Consider the following 24,775-nt stretch of genomic DNA (forward strand, 5'->3'; position numbering starts at 1 on the left):
AATAGAAGCAAGAGGAGGCCACTCGGCCCTTCAAACCTGCTCCAAAATGCATTATAATAATGGCTGATCATTAAGTTCAAAACGCTGATCCCATCTTCTCGCATCTCCCTTGAACCTTTTACCCCCAAGAGCTATATCTAATTCCTTCTTGAAATTACACAATGTTTTCACCTCAACTATGTTTTGTGGTAGTGAATTCCACAAATTGATCATTCTCTGGGTGAAAAAAGAAGAAAGTTCTCCTCGCCTTAGTCCTAAAAAGTTTATCCCTTACGCTCAAACTATGACCTGGACTCCCCCACTATCAGCCCAGCTCTGCATCCTATCTATGTCTCTTTGCAGACGACAACAGCCCTCCTCACTATCCACAACTCCACCAATCTTCGTATCGTCTGCAAATTTACTGACCCACCCTTCAACTCCCTCATCCAAGTCATTAATGAAAATCACAAACAGCAGAGGACCCAGAACTGATCCCTGCGGTACGTCACTGTTAACTGGACTCCAGGCTGAATATTTGCCATCCACCATTACTCTCTGACTTCTATCGGTTAGCCAGTTTGTTATCCAACTGGCCAAATTTCCCACTATCCCAGGCCTCCTTACTTTCTGCATAAGTCTACCATGGGGAACCTTATCAAATGCCTTATTAAAATTAATGTACACTACATCCATTGCTTTACCTTCATCCACGTGCTTGGTCACCTCCTCAAAGAATTCAATAAGACTTGAGGTGAGACCTACCCCTCACAAATCCATGCTGACTATCCCTAATCAAGCAGTGTCTTTCCAGATGCTCAGAAATCCTATCCCTCAGTACCCTTTCCATTACTTTGACTACCACCGAAGTAAGACTAACTGGCCTGTAATTCCCAAGGATATCCCTATTCCCTTTTTTGAACAGGGGCACGACATTCGCCACTCTCCAATTCCCTGGTACCACCCCTGTTGACAGTGAGGACGAAAAGATCATTGCCAACGGCTCTGCAATTTCATCTCCTGCTTCCCATCGAATCCTTGGATATATCCCGCCAGGCCCGGGGGACTTGTCTATCCTCAAGTTTTTCAAAATACCCCAACACATCTTACTTCCTAACAAGTATCTCCTCGAGCTTACCAGTCTGTTTCACACTGTCCTCTCCAACAATATGGCCCCTCTCATTTGTAAATACTGAAGAAAAGTACTTAGAACATAGAACATAGAACGATACAGCGCAGTACAGGCCCTTCGGCCCTCGATGTTGCACCGACATGGAAAAAAAACTAAAGGCCATCTAACCTACACTATGCCCTTATCATCCATATGCTTATCCAATAAACTTTTAAATGCCCTCAATGTTGGCGAGTTCACTACTGTTGCAGGTAGGGCATTCCACGGCCTCACCACTCTTTGCGTAAAAAACCCACCTCTGACCTCTGTCCTATATCTATTACCCCTCAATTTAAGGCTATGTCCCCTCGTGCTAGCCACCTCCATCCGCGGGAGAAGGCTCTCACTGTCCACCCTATCTAACCCTCTGAACATACTTCTTCAAGACTTCTCCTATCTCTTCAGACTCAATACACAATCTCCCGCTACTGTCCGGGATCGGACCTACCCTCGCTCTAGTCATTCTCATATTTCTCACATATGTGTAAAAGGCCTTGGGGCTTTCCTTGATCCTACCTGCCAAAGATTTTTCATGCCCTCTCTTAGCTCTCCTAATCCCTTTCTTCAGTTCCCTCCTGGCTATCTTGTATCCCTCCAGCGCCCTGTCTGAACCTTGTTTCCTCAGCCTTACATAAGTCTCCTTCTTCCTCTTAACAAGACATTCAACCTCTCGTCAACCATGGTTCCCTCACTCGACCATCTCTTTCCTGCCTGACAGGGACATACATATCAAGGACACGTAGTATCTGTTCCTTGAACAAGTTCCACATTTCACTTGTGTCCTTCCCTGACAGCCTATGTTCCCAACTTCTGCACTTCAATTCTTGTCTGACAGCATCCTATTTACCCTTCCCCCAATTGTAATCCTTGCCCTGTTGCACCCACCTATGTCTCTCCATTACTAAAGTGATAGTCACAGAATTGTGGTCACTATCTCCAAAATGCTCCCCCACTAACAAATCGATCAGTTGCCCTGGTTCATTACCAAGTACCAAATCCAATATGGCCTCCCCTCTGGTCGGACAATCTACGTTCTGTGTTAGAAAAGCTTCCTGGACACACTGCACAAACACCACCCCATCCAAACTATTTGATCTAAAAAGTTTCCACTCAATATTTGGGACGTTTTTTTTTTTTTTTTAATTTAGATTAGCCAATTATTTTTTCTAATTAAGGGGCAATTTAGCGTGGCCAATCCACCTACTCTGCACATTTTTGGGTTGTGGGGGCGAAACCCACGCAGACACGGGGAGAATGTGCAAACTCCACACGGACAGTGACCCAGGGCCGGGATTCGAACCTGGGACCTCAGCGCCGTGAGGCGGTTGTGCTAACCACTAGGCCACCGTGCTGCCCAATATTTGGGAAGTTGAAGTCACCCATGACTACTACCCTGTGACTTCTGCACCTTTCCAAAATCTGTCTCCCAATCTGTTGCTCCACATCTCTGCTGCTATTGGGGTGCCTATAGAAAACTCCCAACAAAGTGACTGCTCCTTTCCTATTTCTGACTTCAACCCATACTACCTCAGTAGGCAGATCCTCCTCGAACTGCCTTTCTGCAGCTGTTATACTATCTCTAATTAACAATACAGCCCCCCCCCCCCCCATCTCTTTTACCACCCTCCCTAATCTTATTGAAACATCTATAACCAGGAGCCTCCAACAACCATATCTGCCCCTCTTCTATCCAAATTTCCGTGATGGCCACCACATCGTAGTCCCAAGTACCGATCCATGCCTTAAGTTCACCCACCTTATTCCTGACGCTTCTTGTGTTGAAGTATACACACTTCAACCCATGTCCCTGCCTGCAAGTACTCTCCTTTGTCAGTGTTAACTTACCCACTGCCTCACTGCACGCTTTGACGTCCTGAACATCGGCTACCTTAGTTGCTGGACTACAAATCCGGTTCCCATTCCCCTGCCAAATGAGTTTGAACCCTCCCGAAGAGTACTAGAAAACCTCCCTCCCAGGTTGTTGGTGCCCCTCTGGTTCGGATGCAACCGGTCCTACTTGTACAGGTCCCACCTTCCCCAGAATGCGTTCCAATTATCCAAATACCTGAAGCCCTCCCTCCAACACCATTCCTACAGCCACGTGTTCAACTGCACTCTCCCTATTTCTAGCCTCGCTATCACGTGCCACCGGCAACAAACCAGAGATGACAACTCTGTCTGTCCTGGCTTTTAACTTCCAGCCTAACTCCCAAAACTCATTTATTACATCCACACCCCTTTTCCTACCTACGTCGTTGGTACCGATGTGCACCACGACTTCTGGCTGCTCCCCCTCCCCCTTAAGGATCCTGATGACACGATCTGAGACATCCCTGGCCCTGGCACCCGGGAGGCAACATACCTTCCGGGAGTCTCGCTCGTGACCACAAAATCTCCTATTTATTCCCCCAACCATTGAGTCTCCTATCACTATTGCTTTTCTATTCTCCCCCCTTCCCTTCTGAGCCCCAGAGCCAGACTCAGTGCCAGAGACCTGGCCGCTGAGGCTTTCCCCCGATAGATGATCCGCCCCCCAACAGCATCGAAAACGGTATACTTGTTTTGAAGGAGAACGACCACGAGGAATCCCTGCACTGTCTGCTTTCTATCCATCTGAAGCCACTATCCACAATCCCATGCGCTTTAACATTACATGATAATCTGCTATGTGACATCTTGTCGAATGCCTTCTGAAAGTCTAAATAAACCGCATCCATCGTGTCTCCCTGATCAACTCTACTAGTCACATCTTCAAAGAATTCCAGTAGACTTGTCAAGCATAATTTCCCTTTCATAAATCCATGGTGACGTTGTCTGATTATATCACGGCTTCCAAATGCTGTGCTATGAAATCCTTGATAATACACTCTAGCAACTTCCCTACTGCCGCTTTAGGCTCACTGGTCTATAGGTCTCTGTTTTCTCCCTACCTCCTTTTTTGAATAGCGGGGTATATTAGCTATCCTCCAATCTGTACAAACCATTCCATAGTTCAAAGAAATTTGGAAAATGACCACCAATGGCTCTACTATTTCTAGGGCCACTTCCTTAAGCACTCTGGGATGAATATTATCAAGCCCTGGAGATTTTTCCGCCTTCAATCCCATTTATTTCACCAAAACTATTTCTTCACCAATACTAATTTCATTCAGCTCCTCACTAAAATTTGTGTTGCTGAGAACTTCGGGTACATTATTCATGTCTTCCTTTGGTAAGACAGGAGCAAAGTATGAATTTAGTTCCTCAACCATGAATCCCCCATTTCTGACTGTAAAGGGCCGACATTTATTTTTATCAATCTTTTTCTTTTTACATAGCAATGTAAATTTTCCGTCAGTTTTTATGTTTGCTGCTTGCTTACTTTCATACTGTATTTTCCCCTTCTTAATCAATCCCTTGGTCTGCCTTTGCTGAATTTTAAACTGTTCCCATTCCTCAGATCTATTGCTTTTCCTTGCTAATTTATATGCCTCTTCTTTGAATCTAATACTGTCTCTAATTTCCCTTCTAAGCCATGGTTTGGCCAGAGTCCCCTTTCTACTCTTGCACCAAATGGGAATAAATAATTTTTGAAGTTCACTCATTTGTTTCTTCAATGCCTGCCATTGACTGTCCACTGTCCTTCTTTTCAGTAATGTTTCTCAGTCCATCATAGCCAACTCATGCCTCATACCATTGCAGAATGGGAGCAAGGTGGCTCAATAGTGCTAATCATATTTGCTAATGTTGAGAGTATATTCTGACATAAACTAGGTTGAATGATCTAATTCCATATTGTAACTCCCATAATTCATGTGTAGCAATGTTTTAAAAACCTTATTAAATGCTTTCAGCCTTGGATAAATATTAATTTATGGACATGCTTTTGGGGCAGCAGGGTAGCATGGTGGTTAGCATAAATGCTTCACAGCTCCAGGGTCCCAGGTTCGATTCCCGGCTGGGTCACTGTCTGTGTGGAGTCTGCACATCCTCCCCCTGTGTGCGTGGGTTTCCTCCGGGTGCTCCGGTTTCCTCCCACAGTCCAAAGATGTGCGGGTTAGGTGGATTGGCCATGCTAAATTGCCCGTAGTGTCCTAATAAAAGTAAGGTTAAGGGGGGGTTGTTGGGTTACGGGTATAGGGTGGATACGTGGGTTTGAGTAGGGTGATCATGGCTCGGCACAACATTGAGGGCCGAAGGGCCTGTTCTGTGCTGTACTGTTCTATGTTCTATGTTCAGTATAATCTCTTGAGCTTCTGTCCTCCTCTCTGACTCATATTTCATCTCCTCCCTTCCCACCCCATCTTGCCCCATCCCATCATTCTCTTCATTCATCATTGCCACTTGCTCCTCTTCCTCTCCCTTGCCGTTATATTGTCCCGTACTTGTTCCAGGCCTCTTACTACCTTTCTTCTGTCTGAATCCCTGTACTTTGCTGAAGCTTCCCTGATAGCTTCCTAACGTCTATCTTCACAATCCTCCATCAACCTGGTCCACTTATCCTCTCAGCTTCACTTGGCCGATGAAGTCCGCTTAATCTTAACTGCCTTAGTAGAGTGTAGCGAGACCCGTGTTTCGTTAGTTAGTTGCACCTGACTGCACTGAATGGGAACACAACAATGTAAAGTGCAGACAAATGGGTGTCAGAGCCCTGGCCACTCACAGTTCCTCCTCTATTACCATGTGTAGTTCAAGGACAACCACTGGTGCAACTTTTTCCGAGTCTACCATTTTGGTGTCAACTTTCTTAATGGGATGCCTGATGCCATCAAAAGCTTTTTGGATAACTCGTTGATTTGTTGTTGAAGATTTTGTTGGTTTTTTATCTATAAGATGGAGGCCTTGTTCAATGCTGCGCTATCGCATAAGTGCATGCTATTTGGAGGCAAGTAAGAGAAAGCGCCTCGACTACTACTGAATATTCATCTTGGCTTTTATGATACTTTCCTTGCTAATGGGAATCTCTCTTACTTCCACACTGTGATCATACAACTGCCACTTGGAATGAAACAAGTAGGCTCAATGCTAGAACATTAGTCTATTCCTGTACCATCAGGGATGTGTCTTCATGTTCCCATTTGTTTCTCTGTTCCTCCACTAACCGTTTGACAAAACACTGCTCCCCTCTTACAAAGTCTCAACTAGGCGGAGTACAGGAGCTCCTGGATTACTGTTTAAAGTTTTGTTGTCATCACCGGTGTTCCAGGACAGAATCTTTAAATTATAATGAAGATCTGATCTAGGGCACAAAGAAGTCACCACAAGAAATTAAAACTCACCACAACTTCACCTGAACTTGGCCGGATATAGATCCTGGCCCAAACTTTACCCTTTAGGCCATTATTGCTCCTAGAAGCATTGTACCACTAAGCTGAATAAAATGCTTCCAACAGTGCCTTTATGTTCTCCTTCCCCAATAAGTGTCACGAGCCAATCCAGATGTGTCAGTGCTTCCTGAGATTAAGTTCAATATTGGCCTTCAATATTAAAAAGGTCAGCTCTGTTTAACAATAACAGTAAAAATCTTCCACCGCTGTTCACTGCATTCACTATGTCCTGAACCGCAGCCAGAGAGGGAAATATTATTTTAGATTTGCAACTTACTTAATATTTTTATGTGCAGTTTATCAACTGAAAATAACCCAGTTTTCCTTTTAGCCCTCAAAGAATCATCCATAAAATTCTTGTGTCAAACATCATTTTTCAGGCACACAGGACGCGATTCTCCGAAAATATTTTTAAGTTAATTTGTGACGGTTTTTACAGGGAGCTTGCCGGCGAGTTCCCCACCACTATTCAATGATACTTAGTCACTTTTATGGGCCCTGAGGAGTTTCTCACCTGTTTAGCCCACACTTGGAATTTTTTTTAGCACTGGGGAGCTGAACCCTGAGATCAGGCCACCATTTTGAAAGGGTGCCCCGATCTCTAAGTGAGCTTGTGGCTCCTCCACAAGCCCCACCCATTGGCAATGCAACCCCTACATACATGGACACCACCCCACACCACCCAAGTGAGGACACCCCGCGATCCCTGGTGTCCCTGGGGATCCCCCTTCTTCAGCCTCCCCAAGCTCCCTTACTGCACCCCCTCCCTTCTAGGAACCCCACCATTACCCTCTAATCTCCCAAGGCCCCTACTTACCTGCTCTGCAATCCCCCACCCTTCAAGCACTCCCTCCACCCTCATTTCATGGGCATGGCCCCCTCGCCCCCTGGCCCTTGGCAGTGCTACCCTGACACTCGGGCACTCTGCACTGTGCACCCAGGCAGTGCTCTTGCTGGCTTGGCAGTGCAAGGTAGCAGTGACAGAGTGCCAGCTGGGCCGTGCCAAGGTGCTCGCGTTCCAGGAGGAGGGTCAGGGAGCCATCCTGCACTTACCCTGACCACCCAGGGGTCTCTGATGGCCAGGGAGCCACCCCCTAGATGCCATTCCGCCTGGTCTACTTTTGTGTGGACCAGCACTGATCGGCGCCTGGGGAGGTTGGAGAATCGAGGGAGGCCGGTGGATATGGGGTCGCTCTCGTTAATCGAGATCAAATACTCAAAAATTCCTAACTCAGGGTCAGGTGACTAAAATAAAAGTTAAATGAACTGAATAATAGAAAAGAAATGAAGTCTCAAAATAATTAAAGAGAATATCATATTAAATTTGTATTTAAACTATCAGACCTTTCAAGATGGAGTACAAACCACTTGACAGAATCAAATACAATGTGTAAGTGGTGCAGCAAAGTTTTACGGAACAACTCTATTGTTGCTTTTCCATAAATACCCTAACTGCATAGTCCGGAAGAGTGGTTAATGTTACCCTGCTTTTCAGTTATACAGGAATGCAATTTCATTGTTTACAGTGCACTTCAAAGCTAGGTCTTTACAGCTACATTTCCTACAGAAGACTCTTGCGACTAACAACTGGGGACTATGTCAGAGCACATCCAAAAATATTGACAGAGCCTTAAAAGTTTCCTGGGCATGGTCAGCACCGAACACAGCCTATCGTTCCACCTTAAAAGGCCAGCCATTTTCATATTGTGTTTGTGAAAGTTTTATCCTTATATGTCAGCAGTTCTGATGAGAGAGGGAGAGATCACATCATTAGGTTTCCTTGAGAGTCAGCAGAAGGCTGTCTTCTCCCACTGGTCCACAAGCAGTGCTGGAAAATATATCTGGCAACTCCCATGTCCCTTTCGCTGCCAGGTTTTCAAAACCTTTGGAAATCTGACCCACATCTGTTAAATTTAAATCTCTCTCAAAATCTGGTGAATAGAGTTTTAATTTAAAGATTATAAATACCGACCTGCGTCTCCAGAGTGGGCTACTCGGCCAAGCCATATCGCACTGCAGTTAAGTCAAAAGCAAATATGATTTTGAGTGTTAGGGTAAGGTTTCACATGTTTACCAATTTAATCTGCCTCACCCCAATCCTCTTCCCATCCTTGTAACAACACCTAATCTTTGGACACTAAGGGTCAATTTAGCATGGTCAATCCACCTAAACTGCACATCTTTGGACTGTGGGAGGAAATGGAGCATCCAGAGGAAACCCACGCAGACACGGGAAGAATGTGCAAACTCCACACAAGTCACCCGAAGTCGGAATCGAACCTTGATCCCTGGTGCTGAGGCAGCAGTGCTAACCATTGTGCCACCATGTTTCCCCAAATAAAGGATATTTTGTAGGTGTGGGGGAGGGTTAAATCCCATTCACCAGATTTATGTGAGTTGTAATATATAAATCCTGTACTGCCCAGTTTACACTGTGAGCTTGAGGATGAAAGTCACTGTCAAATAAACTTAAAAGTAAAATTTAGTATTTTCCTGGTTATCTTATGGCTTTAGAAACATAGGACAATTTAGAACGTGCATTAGCCTTCAGTTAGAATGGCGACACGGGTGCAAATTCCAGAGGGAATCGGAAATGCTATTCGCTCCAGCGAGATCACAATTACTGATTTTCAACGCTCCTCGCTGGTGGAATAACCTGAAACACTCTGTGGGAGTCCGGGAACCTTAATTTAGTACATTATGCCATTCACGAGCACTCACTCTGGGATTCTTTTCCCTGCTCCCCAACTGAATAATCACCGGGGGCTGCTGTGAACAGGTTTAAATAGTCTGCACATCTTTGGGTTGTGAGGGCGAAACCCACTCAAACATGGGGAGAATGTGCAAACTCCACACGGACAGTGACCCAGAGCTGGGATTGAACCTGGAACCTCGGCGCTGTGAGGCAGCAGTGCTAACCACTGCACCACCATGTTGCCCCTCAAAATCCACTTTTTTAGGAGGTTTCACGTTACACTCGCGCTCAAGCATAACGAGGCCAGTGGATAGCAGGAGAGGCCAAAAATGGGAACTGCACCAGGCACCAAACAGTATGCGATGCAATCGGCCTGCTCTTGTAGGCGATTTTAGAATCCCGCCGTAGTGTGGTGAGAAACCAATTATTACCACCTAAGCCCCATTTCCAGACAATTAACGAGAGCCATCTGTCATCCAATGGCCTCCCATCATTCACTGGCCTACCCAGCAAGTCCTCATGCTGGCACCGATTAGTACTCCTTTTTGAAAAATGTGACCCTGACAAAAGAGCTTCTGTAGGGAGCCAAGGGGGTGAGTAGCAATCTTTGCTAAAAGGCAAAGAGAGCCCGGGGTCGCGAGGCTTGCTGCCCCTGTGCTTGGTGGGGGACGGTGAATCCTCCGTAGGGGTGGATCGCCATGGGAAGGTTCGGTTCCGATGCCTCGACCGCTCTGGAGGGGCACTCCAATACACCGCCTGGAGGATCGCCTGCTTTGTTGTGGTCTGTTGTGTCCTCCATAACCTTGCACAGCAGAGGGACGATGAACTGGAGGTGGGTGACGAAGAACATGTGGCCACTTTGAGAAGGAGGGGATGGGGACGAGGCAGGGACTGGAGGACGAGGCCAGGGAGGAATCTGAGTCTGCAGGACAGGCAGCGGCGGTGAGGGCCTGGCAAGCCCAGAGGGCCAGGGAGGCCCTCATACTAGCCCGAGTCAACTAGGGCATGGCCTGGTCTATCATTGCATTCTTACCACCCGCCACCCCCATTTCACACCCTCCCAGAGTATGTGCCACATCACTCCAGGGTGCTGGGACTGTGTTGGCACTGTCCGCGAGTCACTGTTGAGGGCAGGGGGGGTGATGATATCCCGCAGAGAGCTGGGCACTGGTGCTCCTCAATCTATGCCATAAACTGACCCCTGCCTGTCTGTTGTGCTCGCTCACACCCATCACCAACAATGCATTGCGGAAGAAAATGACAGAGGCTTCCTCTTGGTTGTGCACAAGGGTGCACATCAGAGGTGGAGGCAGCCGGCTGGCTACCTCAATCTAGGCAGCACTGCCTGCCTTGTGGCTCACCCCCCGGGACGCTTGGGGGAAACAGGGCATCCCTCCTTGCCTCCATCGTGTCAAGGAGCCTCCCCAGGTCATCATCCCCGATAGGAGCCATCAATGTCTTTTGGTCGGGGGAGGTAGAGGAATGGTCGGAGGCAAGGTACCACTGAGACTTCCAAGGTCAATGTGCCTCATCCAGGTAGAGTTGAGAGAGACAACTGTGGGGAAGTGGCATACTGTGAGAGGGGAGGGTGTGAGGCTTAGTGGAGGGGCACTGAGAAGGGGGAAGTGCACAGTTGGATGTCCAAGAGGGATGGAGGGCTGAGGGTCGCTACGCTGTCAGTAATCCTCTCACTTTGATATTCTCTTCTTTTCAGTGCTTGATTCTGGAGATTTATGGAGCCAGTTGAGTTGTCTATTCTACTCATAGTGACCGCGTAGCATAGAGACAATGATGTGCTGCTGCATGTGGCCAGGATCAGCACCTTGCAGAAATTGAAGGCGTGCGGTGTGGTGGCAGAGGCCTACGCCAGCAGCAGCATGTCTTTACCGAGTCATGAGTGTGGGAGGTGGGAGAGACGTAGCACTGCCATTCTCACACTCCACAGGGATGAAGTGTTGAATGTGCGCCATGAAATGACAGGGTGGAGGATCTGCTAGTGAACAAAATTATGTTTAATACAAGAGCCATATTGCAATGGTAATGCATCTCAATTAGTGGTAAGGTTCACAAATAAGTTGTCTACAGTTTCTTATTCCTCCCCCTCCCACTATGTCTCAGTGTATCTTCAGGATCTGCAGCTGAGGTTGAGGTGGCCTGCTGCCTTCCACGCCCTGTTGCCTGTGGTGACCTTGGCGGACATCCCTGGGGGGTCTGGACCTCGAAGGTCTAGATCTACTTTTGGGCTGCGTGGGTGTTGCAGTGCTACCCTCCTTGAGGTGCTGTGCTGGAAAGGAGGGGGTGTCAAATGGGCTGGGGAACCCCAGGATCCTCTGGGTGGAGAGCCAGGGGCTGTGCTGCTGCTGATCCTCTTCCTGTCAGGTCTCCAGGGGCCGCTGTGCTCCTCCATGGGATAGAGGCATAACAAGTTAGGGGCAGCACGGTAGCATTGTGGATAGCACAATCGCTTCACAGCTCCAGGGCCCCAGGTTCGATTCCGGCTTGGGTCACTGTCTGTGCGGAGTCTGCACATCCTCCCCGTGTGTGCGTGGGTTTCCTCCGGGTGCTCCGGTTTCCTCCCACAGTCCAAAGATGTGCAGGTTAGGTGGATTGGCCATGATAAATTGCCCTTAGTGTCCAAAATTGCCCTTAGTGTTGGGTGGGGTTACTGGGTTATGGGAATCGGGTGGAGGTGTTAACCTTGGGTAGGGTACTCTTTCCAGGAGCCGGTGCAGACTCGATGGGCCGAATGGCCTCCTTCTGCACTGTAAATTCTATGTAAAATTCTATGAGTTAGATCCAGAAGCCCCACCATCCCCTGACACAGACACGTTTCCCACCATGCAGTTGAAGCCCTGCACCATGCCCTCACCTGAACCATGATACAGACATCTCTTGTACCAAGATCTCCACTGCAGACACCACCCTCGCAGTGTTGGCTTTGTTGCATTGGAGTGACGGCACCATCTCCTCGAACAGAAGACGATGGGACTTCTCCAGTCGGCCTTGCAGTCCAATGAGGGATGCTGTCATCCCTTCATGATGCTTGCAACTCTGCATTTGCAGTTCCAGAAGCCCTGGGACATCCGCACCCAGGGGCATGTAATCAGCCATGGGGTCATCAGAATGCTGGGCCAAGTGCCGGTTGCCTGGGACTTTCCTGCCTCCGCTTGTTGTGGATCTTCAATTGTGAGATACTTCGCTCTCAGCAATCTCTCATTATTCGGATAACATGCTTCTTTTTTATTCTTCCGCCCAAAATGAACAATTTTCTATTTTCCCACATTATACTCCATTTGCTAGATCTTTGCCCACACACTTAACCTATCAATATATATATTTTTGTAGCTTCCGTCTGTTCATTTATCTAAATCATTGATATAAATTGTAAACGGTTTGTTCCAGCACTGATCCCTGTGGCAAACCACTCGTTGCATCTTAAAAACCTGCAAAAGCCCCATTTGTGCCTACTCTCTGCTTCCTGTTAGTTAGCCAATCTTCTATCCATTCCAATATGTTACCCAGTGCCACATCAAAGGTTATTGGGGAAAATAAAAACTGATGTTGTAATCAAATGGCTTCTGGTATTATCTGTCAGCAGCACAGTGCTTTTCATTTTCCTCAGGACATCTCCAAACTTTCAAAACCAGTGTTTACTTTGAAAATGTAATGCCTGTTATTTAGAACAATTGTGCAAATCCGCGCGTAACAGCTGCAGCAGCCGGGTTTTAATAATGCCGGCTGCAAGCGGCCTTCAAAATGGCCACGAACATATTACAAAAATGCGGCTGCACTGCGCATATGTGCCCTCTCATTGGTGTGCTTTTGCAGAGTTTTGCGCATGTGCACCGATGAGTGGGCACGCATGCGCATTGCGGCCGCATTTTTAAAAATCTGGTCGCAACCTTTTTGAAGGCCGATCGCAGTCGGCATTGTTTAAAGCCAGCTGCAAGAAGTTCGGGGAGAATGATGTGACTGTTGCTTTCTGAACTTTGATGCTGATGAAATGGAAGTCTCTTACTCCAAGAATGGTGAGTGATCCAATGATGATTTCATCGCAGCTGTAACTTCAACCAAGAGATGTCAACTTTTTTAATCTTGATTTTTAAACATTCCAAAACAAAGTGCCTGCAGGTCGTATTTGGAAGCTTTATCAATTAATTGATTTTTTAAAAATAAATTTAGATTATCCAAGTATTTATTTTTTTCCCAATTAAGGGGCAATTTAGCGTGACCAATCCACCTAACCACATCTTTAGGGACTGGTTTAGCTCACTTGGCTAAATCGCTGGCTTTTAAAGCAGACCAAGCAGGCCAGCAGCACGGTTCGATTCCCGTACCAGCCTCCCTGGACAGGCGCCAGAATGTGGCGACTAGGGGCTTTTCACAGTAACTTCATTGAAGCCTACTCGTGACAATAAGCGATTTTCATTTTTTTCATTTTTCATCTTTGGGTTGTGGGGGTGAAAGCCACGCAGACATGGGGAGAATGTGCAAACTGTTTTGGCGTTGTTGATCGAGTGGCAGATGTCAGCTAGGACTCTGGCAGTTCTTTCAAATAGTGCCACAGGTTGTCACCTGAACAGGCAGGTGGGACCTCTATTTAATGTGCCACTCAAAAAGAGGCATATCTGACAGTGTAGCATCTGCTCAGTATTTGTGAATGGAGTATAGATAGATATGTTTTCACCAGCATCAACTTTTAATTAATGAAATTGGAAATTCATTCTGGTAACAATTTGTCATGTGAGTCTGCAAGCGATATTCCCAGTATGCTAAATTCACTTGTGGCCCTTGATGATTTCGCCATAATATTTCCACTGTTCGTTTGTTGAATGACTGTTCACCATTAACTACCATTTCAGAGTTTCTTAATTCTTCCTCATTTTGTTTCCACAGCTTTTAAACAGGAAAGATAAAACAATGTTTGAAAAATTAGAATATCTGGTGTCTAAAGAAGACAATTACAAGAGGCTCAGGGATTATGTTACTAGTTTGAAGATGACTCCATGTATTCCATATTTAGGTAAGGATTGGTGTTTTGAATTCTTCAGGAGTAATGCTCCATCTAAATACCTGTTAAATACTTGGACAAATTAGTCGGCAAGCAAAATAGAAAGTTATTGTTAATTACTGTCAGGCATTCAAATTTATTTACCTTTTCAACAATGTTTTTTAAATCCATGTTTATAGAGTGGGAATTTTGCCGATGATAAATGTAGTTTGCTCAGCGAGCAGTTTATTACACAAGTTAATTGTCAACCATTGTTGTGCGTCATCATATATCTCAATCAGAAGTCCAATTCTTAACATTATTTGCTTGCAACATTGTACATATTCAAGAATCATGTTAATGAGAGATAAATTATTTGAATCATTTTATAAACTTAGGCAGTTATTATTCTTCCTATTTCCCAATTATATTGGGATGATTATAGAAAATGCCAGGACAGATGCTTTGTATAGTGCTTCCCAATAGAAGTGGGGAAATTAGAGGGCTTGTCTACCTACTTGAAGGTTACGCAGCCGTTGGCTAAATTACAAATATGGATTTCCAAATAACGTGTGAGGGGAAAAGAAACATTAAAATGTACCATATTGAACTTGGATGAGCCTTTCTATAGACTGATAATCTGAAGTGTCTATCTCACCATGTTCAATCACTTGGAAGCTATTGAAAATAAATGAGACCACAAATTCATGCGTAACAATTTTTCAACTGCTGAATGTTAATGTGTCAGAACTAACTGGTGTTCCAGATGAACAAGGAAAATATAAATTCAGCTTTAATTTATGCTGCAGTTTGGAATATGTAAAGCTATCCGTTTTCCTTTTAGATAGAACAAAAATCTGTTTGAGCGATAGAAGACTATGGGTGGAATTTTGAGCCTTCATTGTCCATGAACGTAAATGACGATGAGGGTCCAAAACATTGTCAGAGTCAGAAAACGAGATTCTCACCAGCAAGATCTTGTTTTCTGTTGTGCTGATGGCGGATGTAGATGACAGCTGTGACACCTCTGCCATGCGTATGTCTGAAATATTTTCGTCCCAGCTGCTCGGGTTGAGTGATTGACCTGCAAGGGAAGTGAAATGGCAGTAGTGCATGGTAGGGACAGAAGGATATCAGAAACATAACTCACGTGAGGCTGGCGCCATGGCTGGATTTGTAGAGTATTCTCACATTTGTCTCTTGCTCCCCACCTTGCCCTCAGCACAGACGTGGTCCTGCTCCTCCCCGGCTAGATCTAGAACTCTCTCCTCAAACAATGTGGGGTCTTCATCTCGGGCATGAGTCCACCCAGCTGTGCCTGCTCGCCCTGCTTGCCCAGCAGTGAGACAGATGGAGAGAATGTAGGCAGGATGCGTGCCGGTTCAAATGGTAATGATGCCTGGCATGTTGATTGGTGAGTGGAGCTGGCATGTGACAAAGAAAAGAGCCATTGGGAAATAGTGATAGTGAATCAGAAGCAGGTGGGACCCCGTGAGGTGGCTGTGAGTGAGTTCCCTGTGGAAGTGTGATGGATGTGTGAGTAGGTGCGTGGTTCCTGCACTGGATACCTGTCCTCTCTTGCAGTGAGCTAGCGCACACAAGCTCTGCCATTACCTACCATGTGGGGTTGGTCCCTTGCTGCAGGCCATTTGCGAGTACAGATTGTCACACCTCTGCCCCACCCCATCCAGCATCTTGATGAGAGATCCCTCTGAGAGCCTTGGGGCTGTCTTCCTGGCTGCTGTTCCCTCAATTGGACTTGGAACAAGTGCTGGGGAGTGCTGATTGATGAGCTCAGTGATGCTGGGCTAGTGAATCAGAGATAGGTCATCATGTGGGCGACGTGAAATTTGAGAATATTTTTAAGGGGCTGAAGATCTGGTGCAATTTCTTTTTTTTTACCATTACAGCTTTATTTGAAAGGCGTTTTGATTTAGACATGAATCCACAAGAACTTATTTTTACAAAGTACACTTCTCAGCAATGTTTATTTTTTAAAAAAGGAGTATATAGCCAACAATGCAAACACCGTTGGGTTTTTATTTTTGGAAGGTAATTAGCCACAAGCTTGCCGATGACGCCGGCCGCATTCTCTCCAGTTTTCTCGCTGAAACTGACACTTTGTAAAAATATGGAAAATCCCACCCTATATTTCTACCTTTAAAGGAGAATTTATGTCTGGCCTGTATTTTGATCACTTCAGCTGCTTACTGCAACTGTATGCTGCTAGTCATTTGCTTGGTTGTCCTTGTTTGACTATAATTTAGGAAGATAGAGGAATTATGTTTGGCTTGCATGCAAATACCATTTCAATGGTCGATACTTTATCTCTCTTTAGGTAAAATGGTTTGTCGCATTAAGTGTGAAGTTCTCCCAGGCCTTCGGAATAATTAATGACGATCAAACTGTTCATGGTTTTCATCTGTCAGTAACCTTTGTCACTTTTTCAACTAGAGAACAGTTTAGACTTATCTTAAAAGGATGGCATATGATTTGAAAACATTTCCTGACAGTCGGCTTGATGCCATTGAACCCTACTTTTGGTAATTGTGTTGGCGCCTTCTGAAAGGCATGGTTTCATTTTCCTTTGGCATAGTTTAGGATAGAACGGCACACAATAAAAGTTAATGAGCTGGCTTCTTGCGTTACCTTTTTGTAGTCCTGTTGTGCAATTGGAAGCCAAGAGAAATTCTCAGTTTTTTTTTCTCATAGTAAAGGGTTTCATCAAGTAGTTGGATTGTTTCATGTGCTGCTGAGAATTGCCGAATGTGTCGAGGCCGCATTTAGCCCCATTTTGTACAGTGGAGAGCTCTGCTCACCCGAACTCCCCAGTGTAGCGAGAGATTTGAAATTGCCGTCCCAATATCTGAGGTCCCCGAAGCGATCCCCGATCATCAGTCAAAGCCTGAGCGCACTATGGGAGGGTGCTGAACGGTGCTCGGCCGAGGACTTTGAGGCGAAGAGGCTGAATCCCAAAGCCTCAGGTACCTCAGGAATCTGCACTTTAGAGTGAGGCTAGCAGTCGCACTCTCTGTGCAGATTTGCAAAACGTGAGGGTGGAATTTACATCACAACGTGTCTCGAGATCAGGTTGGATTCCACGAGGTGTTGCGAGCCGGGTAGATTCCGGTAGATCTCTCTGCTTTTATTGGCCACTCTGCTCGGCAGCGAGCTGCTTTTCAAGCACGGCGAGGCTATTGGATTGCGTCCGTTACTTTCTAAATGGAAAGAAGTTAGGTACAGTGGATGTCCAAAGAGACTTGGGGGTTCAGGTGCATAGGTCCTTAAAATGCCAGGAACAAGTACAAAGTTTGTTAAGCAAGGATATTAAGGGAAATGGGCCATGGGCCAAAGGCAGGTATATGGAGTTAGGTCAAAGATCAGGCATGATCTCATTGAATGGCGGGACAGGCTCGAGGGACTGAATGCCCAACTCCTGTTCCTATGACACAAGTTTAGTTAGGTCTTGAAAATGTACTGAGTGACCACACACTTGCTATTAGGCACACAGTAAACACTTAACTTCCCTCTTTTCAACTCTGATGTTTTGTGTGCATTATATTGAGAATATAAAATGTGTTCTTCCAGGTTTGTATTATCGTTTTTGTAGCTTGGGACTGCAAAGTTACCTGTTGTGTATCAGATTAATCTCTTTCAGTGTGGTTTCTAATCTGTAGCCTGAAATTTGAAATTTTCCAATCTGCAGTGAAGAACAATTAAAATATTTTAAAAATGCACAGATGCTGGAAATATAAATTAAATACAGGGAGTGCTGGAAGCGCTCAATAGGTCAAATAGCATCAATTTGAGAAAAACAGTTAACTTTTCAGGTTGATTACCTTTCACCAGAAAAATTGAACTCTGACCTCAATTCAAAAGAAACTTCAAAAAAAAAATCAGGCGGTCATTGTGCGACACACAGTTTCAAATGCCTTTTATGCCTTTGCGGTCCCCCCCTCCCCACCCCTTGTGTTCATGGAAAAAAACACAAACTCATGCTGTGTCTGAAAATTATGTTTCAACAGCTTTCTCAGGATTTTAAATTAAATTTTGTGTTGTCTCTGTTTCTGGTTATTTCAATTTCTAGCAGTTGACTGATTGTTTTACTGTGCAGTGACATTTGAATAATGATTTCACATAGAAGTATTTAGAGCTACTTGTACCCTAAGCTGTACAACCAATATCCATGCAAACACGCAATCCCACAAGAATTAATAAAGAAAGATTAATCATCATTCGGACTGTGAGCCTGGAGGGCTGTGTGGATGAGTATGCAGGCCAAACCTACGCACAGACTAACTCTAAAAAACAGAAAGTGACAAAACCAAGAGTATTTTCTGAAAGTTTAATCAGTGAGCGTGGTCTGGCAACAGTAATGGAAAATAAGTGTTTGAGTTGTGAAGTTATATCTGAAATATTTTTTATTCATAAATGACAGAACTCACAAACCTATCTTGAGTTGTCTATTGTGTCTTTAATTTAAAATCAAGTAAAGTTTATTTTATTTTGCTATCATGATTCAATCAACTGGAAATAGACTGCATTTTGCAACTCAATTTGAGCACCATCAAGTATCATCATTCAGTACATTAGCCATAGCTCATTTGTCAGCATCAGGCAAATGATTTTTTTATATCATGCTGCCTGTTAAGAATATTCCATATTCCATTTTCTTTGCGAATTCCAAGAGACTAAAAACTATTTCCAGGTTATTTAAACCAAGAATGCAAAAGAGAGCAGAGCAGTATAGACATGAAATACAGATAAGTACAATATGTTGGGAATCAGGAGAAGATAGAACAACCTCAAGCAGAAAGTCCTGGAGATGGACAAGAAACCTTTTTTAAAAAGTATGTTTATTAAAATTTTACACAATAACAATCAACAGGAACACAGGAATGCAAGTACTACAAACAAAGAAAAAGTAAGAAACTTGAACACTATACCTAAAACGCCTAACAGCTAGCAATTGCCTAAATCTTTAATAAAGGAAATAAACGATTGCCATCTCAGATAGAATCTCTCCACTGCACCCCTCATGGTGAATTTAATTTTCTCTAAATGCAGGAAGGACATTAAAACGCTCAACCAAACAGGCACTGGGTGAAATGGGAGACCTCCAACCGAGCAGCGTCCTCGTCTGGGCTATCAGCGAGGCAAAGGCGACAGCGTCCGCCACTACCCCAGAGAGAACTGCCGGTGAATCCAAAACTCCAAATATGACATGGGAGTAATTCCAAACAGAGTATCTCTGATGTAGTGCTAAAAAAGGAAGCCCAGACATTGGTGAGTCTGGGGCAGGACCAAAACATATACCTATGGTCAGCTGGGACAAGTAAACAGTGATCAAATCTATTTCCAACATTCATTTGGAAAAACCTTCTCACCCTAGCCTTGGTCAAGTATGACCTATGTGGCGCCTTGAACTGAATTAGGCTCATGCGAATATGGAGTTGGCCTTGTAAAAGGCCTCTCTCCAAACCTTGCTAATAAATAAAGGGCTCAGTTCATTCTCCCATTTTGCCTTGACCCAGTCTCATGGGGAGGGAGCAGACAAGATAATATAGGCCTGTGATTGACACCCTCTTCAGCAAGGTGGAAGGTGGAGTCAGAGGAAAGGAAAGCCGTATAAGAAAATTCTCGAACTTGAAAGTAACGAAAAAGACTAGGGTTAGGTAACTGAAATTTGTCCATTAACATCTAAAACTGGTAAACCTCCCTTCCATGAACAGGTTACCAAAGTGCTCAAGCAAGTCTCTTCAATTTTGAGGAGTTAAATGTTAAGTCTAGCCCAGAAGGTAACAAAAGGTGATTGTTACAGATAAGGACCAGTGAAAACAGGGAAAGGAGTTTAAAATGTTGTTGAAACTGTTTCCAGATTCTAAACAGAGAGTCCACCACTGGGTTTGAGGAGAATCTAGCAGGAGAAAAGGGTCAATGGTGCAGTAACTCTGGTAAGGAGAGTGGATGTAGTGCAAGAGCGAGCTTCCATTTTGGCCCCAGATTGAATATGGATCACTGATCCACAATAAAGTTTTTTGATATTGGCAGCCCAATAATAAAACAATGGGCTGGATTCTCCATTATTGGGAATGTGACCCCCACGCCGGCATCAAAAGAGTAGAGTTTTACACCAGAACAACTTGGATCAAAGGCACATTCTTTGTGCCCTGCAGGGGGCTAGCACGGAACCGGAGTAGATCTCGTAGCTTTTGGACAGCGAACAGTGGCAGCCTCCAGCAGCCGTGCCGTGCTCCATGGCAGACTCGGACCGCGGAGCTAGACCCAAAAAAGAGATCCCCCCCCCCCCGATCGGATGCGTGCCCGACCCTCAACCCCCGCACAAGCATTCCCCGGCCGCCTATAAGGCCACCCTTGGCCTCTGATCGGCCCGCCCCCTACCAGACCGGCTTTCTATATTTACTAGCAAGACTTGTAGAGAGGCCCTTTACAGGGTCAACTTCATATCTCATGAGCCTAATTCAGTTCAAGGTGCCACATCGTATGCTGCTTACCGGGGCCCGCAGAATCAGTGAACCGGTGCCGGTCCAGATTTCTTGCGGGAACATGGATTCTCTGCCCCTGCACTGGCCACGATTTTGGCGCGAGGGTGCGGAGAATCCCGCCCAATACATTTGGGACGGCCAGGCCCCCTGTCCGTCTATCCCTCGAGTAGAAAGCTGCGGATTTTGGGATTCTTGCCTGCCCAGATAAAGGCGAATGTCCATTTATTAACCTTGATGAAAAAGGATTTGAGCAGTAAATTTGAGGTATTGAAAGAGAAAAAAAAACTGGGGGGGGGGGGGGGGGGGATGTTCATTTTTATTGATTGAACCCTGCCTGCCACTGATAGAGGAAGGTTGTTCCATTTCTGTAGCTCCTTTCTGACATTGCTGATCAGGATTGAATAACTCAATTTGTGAAGTGAGATCCAATTGTGGGCCACCCTGACCCCGAAATAACAAAAACTTGTACTAGAGAGATGGAAGAGTAACATGTCTCAATAGGCTCTCCTTCCGGTGGGTTGACCAGAAAATATTTATGCTTACCTAGATTTAACTTATAGCCAGAGAAGGAGCCAAATGTAATAAGTTTCTTCATTATGCCATCGATGGAGGGTGTTGGGTTGTAATATAAAAGCATAAAAAGATACCCGATGTTCTATCCCATCTTGATTAGTACCCTTCCATTGACTGGTAACCCTCAGGGCTATCGATGGTGGCTCTAGCGCCAAGGCGAATAAAAGTGGAGCAAGTGGATAGTGCCCCTAATCCGAATATAAAGTGTCCGAGTGAATGCTGGCCGTAGGGGCATTGTATAACAAGCAGATTCAAGAGGCAAGTTTAAGACCGAATCCAAATCTCTCTCAAATCCCAAATAAATATTCCCATTTCACCCTGTCAAAAGGTTTCTCAGCATTGAGAGCTACTACAGTATCACCTCAGGCTCGGGTGAGGGGGAAAGAATAACTTTTAAAAGGTGACATACATTGGCTGATAATTGACGGCCCTTTACAAAACCTGTTTGATCTCCGAGATCAAGGCAAGGTTCCAACCGGAGTGCCAGAACGTTAGCGATCAGCTTAACATCTGGGTGTAAAAGCGAGATGGGTTGGTACAAACCGCACTCGGTCGGGTCTTTGTCCCTCTTAAGGAGCAACGAAATAGAGGCTTGAGTAAGGGTCGGAGGCAATGAACTGCTGGATAGGGAGTCATTAAAATATCGAATAACAAGGGTGCAAGCTGCTCCGAGAACTTATAACATTTGATGAAAAGCCATCCGGGACAGAGGCCTTACCAGCCTGCATTAGCCCAATACATTTTAAAATCTTGTTTGGGCATAATGGGAGTCTAACTCACATCTCTCGTCTGCCTCAACAGTTAGAATGGTCAGGTTATCCAGAAACTCAGACATGACCGACCTGTCCGTGAGGGGCTCAAATTTATACAGGCCATAGTAATAGGATTTTAAAGTTGCATTGACCTGGCGAGGGACAGAAACAATGTTGCCGCCCAGCTCGAGAATCTGGGGGATCTCACGTGAGACTGCCAGGCGTTTAAGTTGGTGAGCCGGAAGATGACTAGCTTTCGCTCCATATTCATAAAAAGTACCCCTGGACGCACAACCTTATCAGTGGACAGAAGCTCGAACTGGATCTGCAATTCTTTTCTGCTTGCGTTTAGCTCTGGAGTAGGATTGAACACAGACTGATGATCTACTTCTGAAATGAAGTCCGCCAGTCTCTGCTGTTCTAATGTCTTCATTTTTAGCACATTTGCACTATAAGAAATAATTTCCCCCCCTAAGGCCTCAAGAGCCTCCCAAAACATGGAAGGAGAGACTGAATCGGACCCATTCAATTTGATATAGCTGTCAATCGAGGCAGATAAACGCTTGCAAATGTTTTTTATTGGTCAGCAGAGTAATATCCAATTTTCGGGTTGGCATTTGGTGGGGTCAAATTCCAGCAAACGATCAAGAAAGTGTGTGGCGTGGTCAGAGATTACGATCGCTGAGTCCTCAGCCACCATTAGTGAAGGGAGGAGAGCCCTATCTAAAATTAAAAAATGAATGCGTAAATACGCATGGTGAGCATGAGAAAATAAAGAGAAATCCTTGTCATTCGGGTGCAAAAACCGGCAGGAGATCTTACATCTTCCATCTTCGCACAGCAATTACCTGATCACCCATACACATTTTGGGTTCCCCAAGGCCACTCAGACCCCTGACATCATCACAGCCATGGTTCAAACATGGACAAAAGAGCTGAACTCAAGATGAGGTGACAGTAACTGCCCCAGGCAGAATGTAGCATCAAATAGCCCAAACAAAATTCAAATCAACGCAAATTGGGATGGAAACTTTCCATTCGTTTGCAGTTGTTACTGGTGTCCTCATTCCAGCCACCTTCAGCAACTTCTTCAATAGCTTTCTCTCTATCATGAGGTCAGCAGTGGAGATATTCACTAATGATTCCACAGTGTTCACGACCATTTTGACTGCTGAGATATTTCCAAACAATTAACGGGTGCCACCCATATCCAACGACCTCTTGTGAGTCAGCAGCCTTCCCAGCAAGTGATCACGCTGGCGTAATTTAATAAGCTTTTGTAAAAACGTGAACCTGATGGAAGAGCTTTTGCGATGAGCCGAGGAGGTGAGTAGCCATCTTTGGTCACAGGCAAAGAACTCGGGGGCGCTGGACTTGTTCCCCAGTGGGAGGTAGGGCAGCCTCTGCAGGGGTGGCCATCATGGGTGGGAGGGGGGCATGGGGGCAACCGTGCACGGCTCCAACATGCCAACCACTGGATAGGGTGTACCTGTTCCGAGGACAACCCTAACCACGGCCTGTCGTCCCTCCCGACCACCCATAATCCACCACCGACTGGCCAGGCCTCAGGCCGTGTGGCTGAAGGCAATCATGGTTATGTGAGCACTTCATACAACCCAAGTGGATTCCCGTGTCATTGCTTAGCAACCGAATCAGACAGTGATGCCTGGACACTGCCTGAACACTGCGGGAGACGACACCACGGACGCAGCAGCCAACATCCGAACACCCAGGAATGGGACACAGCTCCGTGGACATGTTTACGGCCGGAGGGTGTCTTGAGAAGGGTTTCAGGCTTATATCCAGAGTAAATGTGATTTATGTAATAGATGTTGATCTCGGACCCTCTGAAATAGCAAGTAAATGGCATGTTTGCTTTTAAAAAGTAAGCAAATTATGTATTTACCTTTATTACAAAGGGTTTATCCTGTAAAAGTTAAGCAGTCTTTCTTCAAGAGTAGAATAATAATAATAATAATTGTTTATTGTCACAAGTAGGCTTCAATGAAGTTACTGTGAAAAGCCCCTGAGGCCTTGGTGAAACCACACTTGGATTATTATATACAACTTTGGTATCCTTACCCAAGAGAAAAGGGAATTACAACAAAGTTTCACTAGACTGTTTTGTGGCATGAGGGGATTATCATATGCCAAGGTCGACACCTGAGTTTAGAAGATTGAGAGGTTATCTCATTGAAACATAAAGTTCTTCAGGGACTTTTTTCTTTATTGTTTCATGGGATGTGAGCATCACTGGCAAGGTCAGTATTGAAGGCAGTTGTTATGGGTCTGAAGTCACATGTAGGCCAGACCAGGTAAGGGTGGCAGATATCCTTTCCTAAAGAACATCAGTGAACTGGAAGGGTTTTATGACTATCAACAATTGTTTCATGGTCATAATTACTGAGACTAGCTTTCAATTCCAGATTTTAATAACTGAATTCAAATTCTGCCAACTGCCATGGTGACATGTGAACCTGTGTCCTCAGAGAATTAGACTGGGCTTCTGGATTATTGGTCCAGTGACATTACTGCTGCAATCTCACCATCTTCCCCCCTACTTATCAGGATAAATCCTGGGATGATTATTCCCAGGTTGAAGAGTCTAAGACTTGGGATCACAGTTTCAGAATAAGAGGTCAGCCTTTTAGGTCTGATGAGAGAAATTTCTTCACTTGGATGGATTGTGAACCTTCGGAATTCTGCACCTGAGAGAGCTGTAGATCCTCCATTGTTGAGTATATTCAAGTCAGAATGTAATAACTCTGCCAAGGCCAGGTTTCATACAAAATTCTTGACAATC

The 24,775-nt window shown here is 45.2% G+C and overlaps 1 protein-coding gene across 4 annotated transcripts in view; it reads left to right on the forward strand.

Annotated features, from left to right (window-relative positions):
- ralgps2 (Ral GEF with PH domain and SH3 binding motif 2) overlaps nt 1-24,775 on the forward strand; it is a 646,420-nt gene that overhangs the window by 330,185 nt on the left and 291,460 nt on the right. For all 4 annotated transcript variants that reach the window (XM_038795105.1, XM_038795106.1, XM_038795104.1 and 1 more), the window contains one exon: nt 14,048-14,174. In XM_038795105.1, coding sequence (XP_038651033.1) covers nt 14,048-14,174 — 127 coding nt within the window. The remainder of the gene's footprint in view (nt 1-14,047; nt 14,175-24,775) is intronic.

This window comes from Scyliorhinus canicula, chromosome 4 (assembly GCF_902713615.1).
Source record: "Scyliorhinus canicula chromosome 4, sScyCan1.1, whole genome shotgun sequence".
Classification (NCBI taxonomy): Eukaryota; Metazoa; Chordata; class Chondrichthyes; order Carcharhiniformes; family Scyliorhinidae; genus Scyliorhinus; species Scyliorhinus canicula.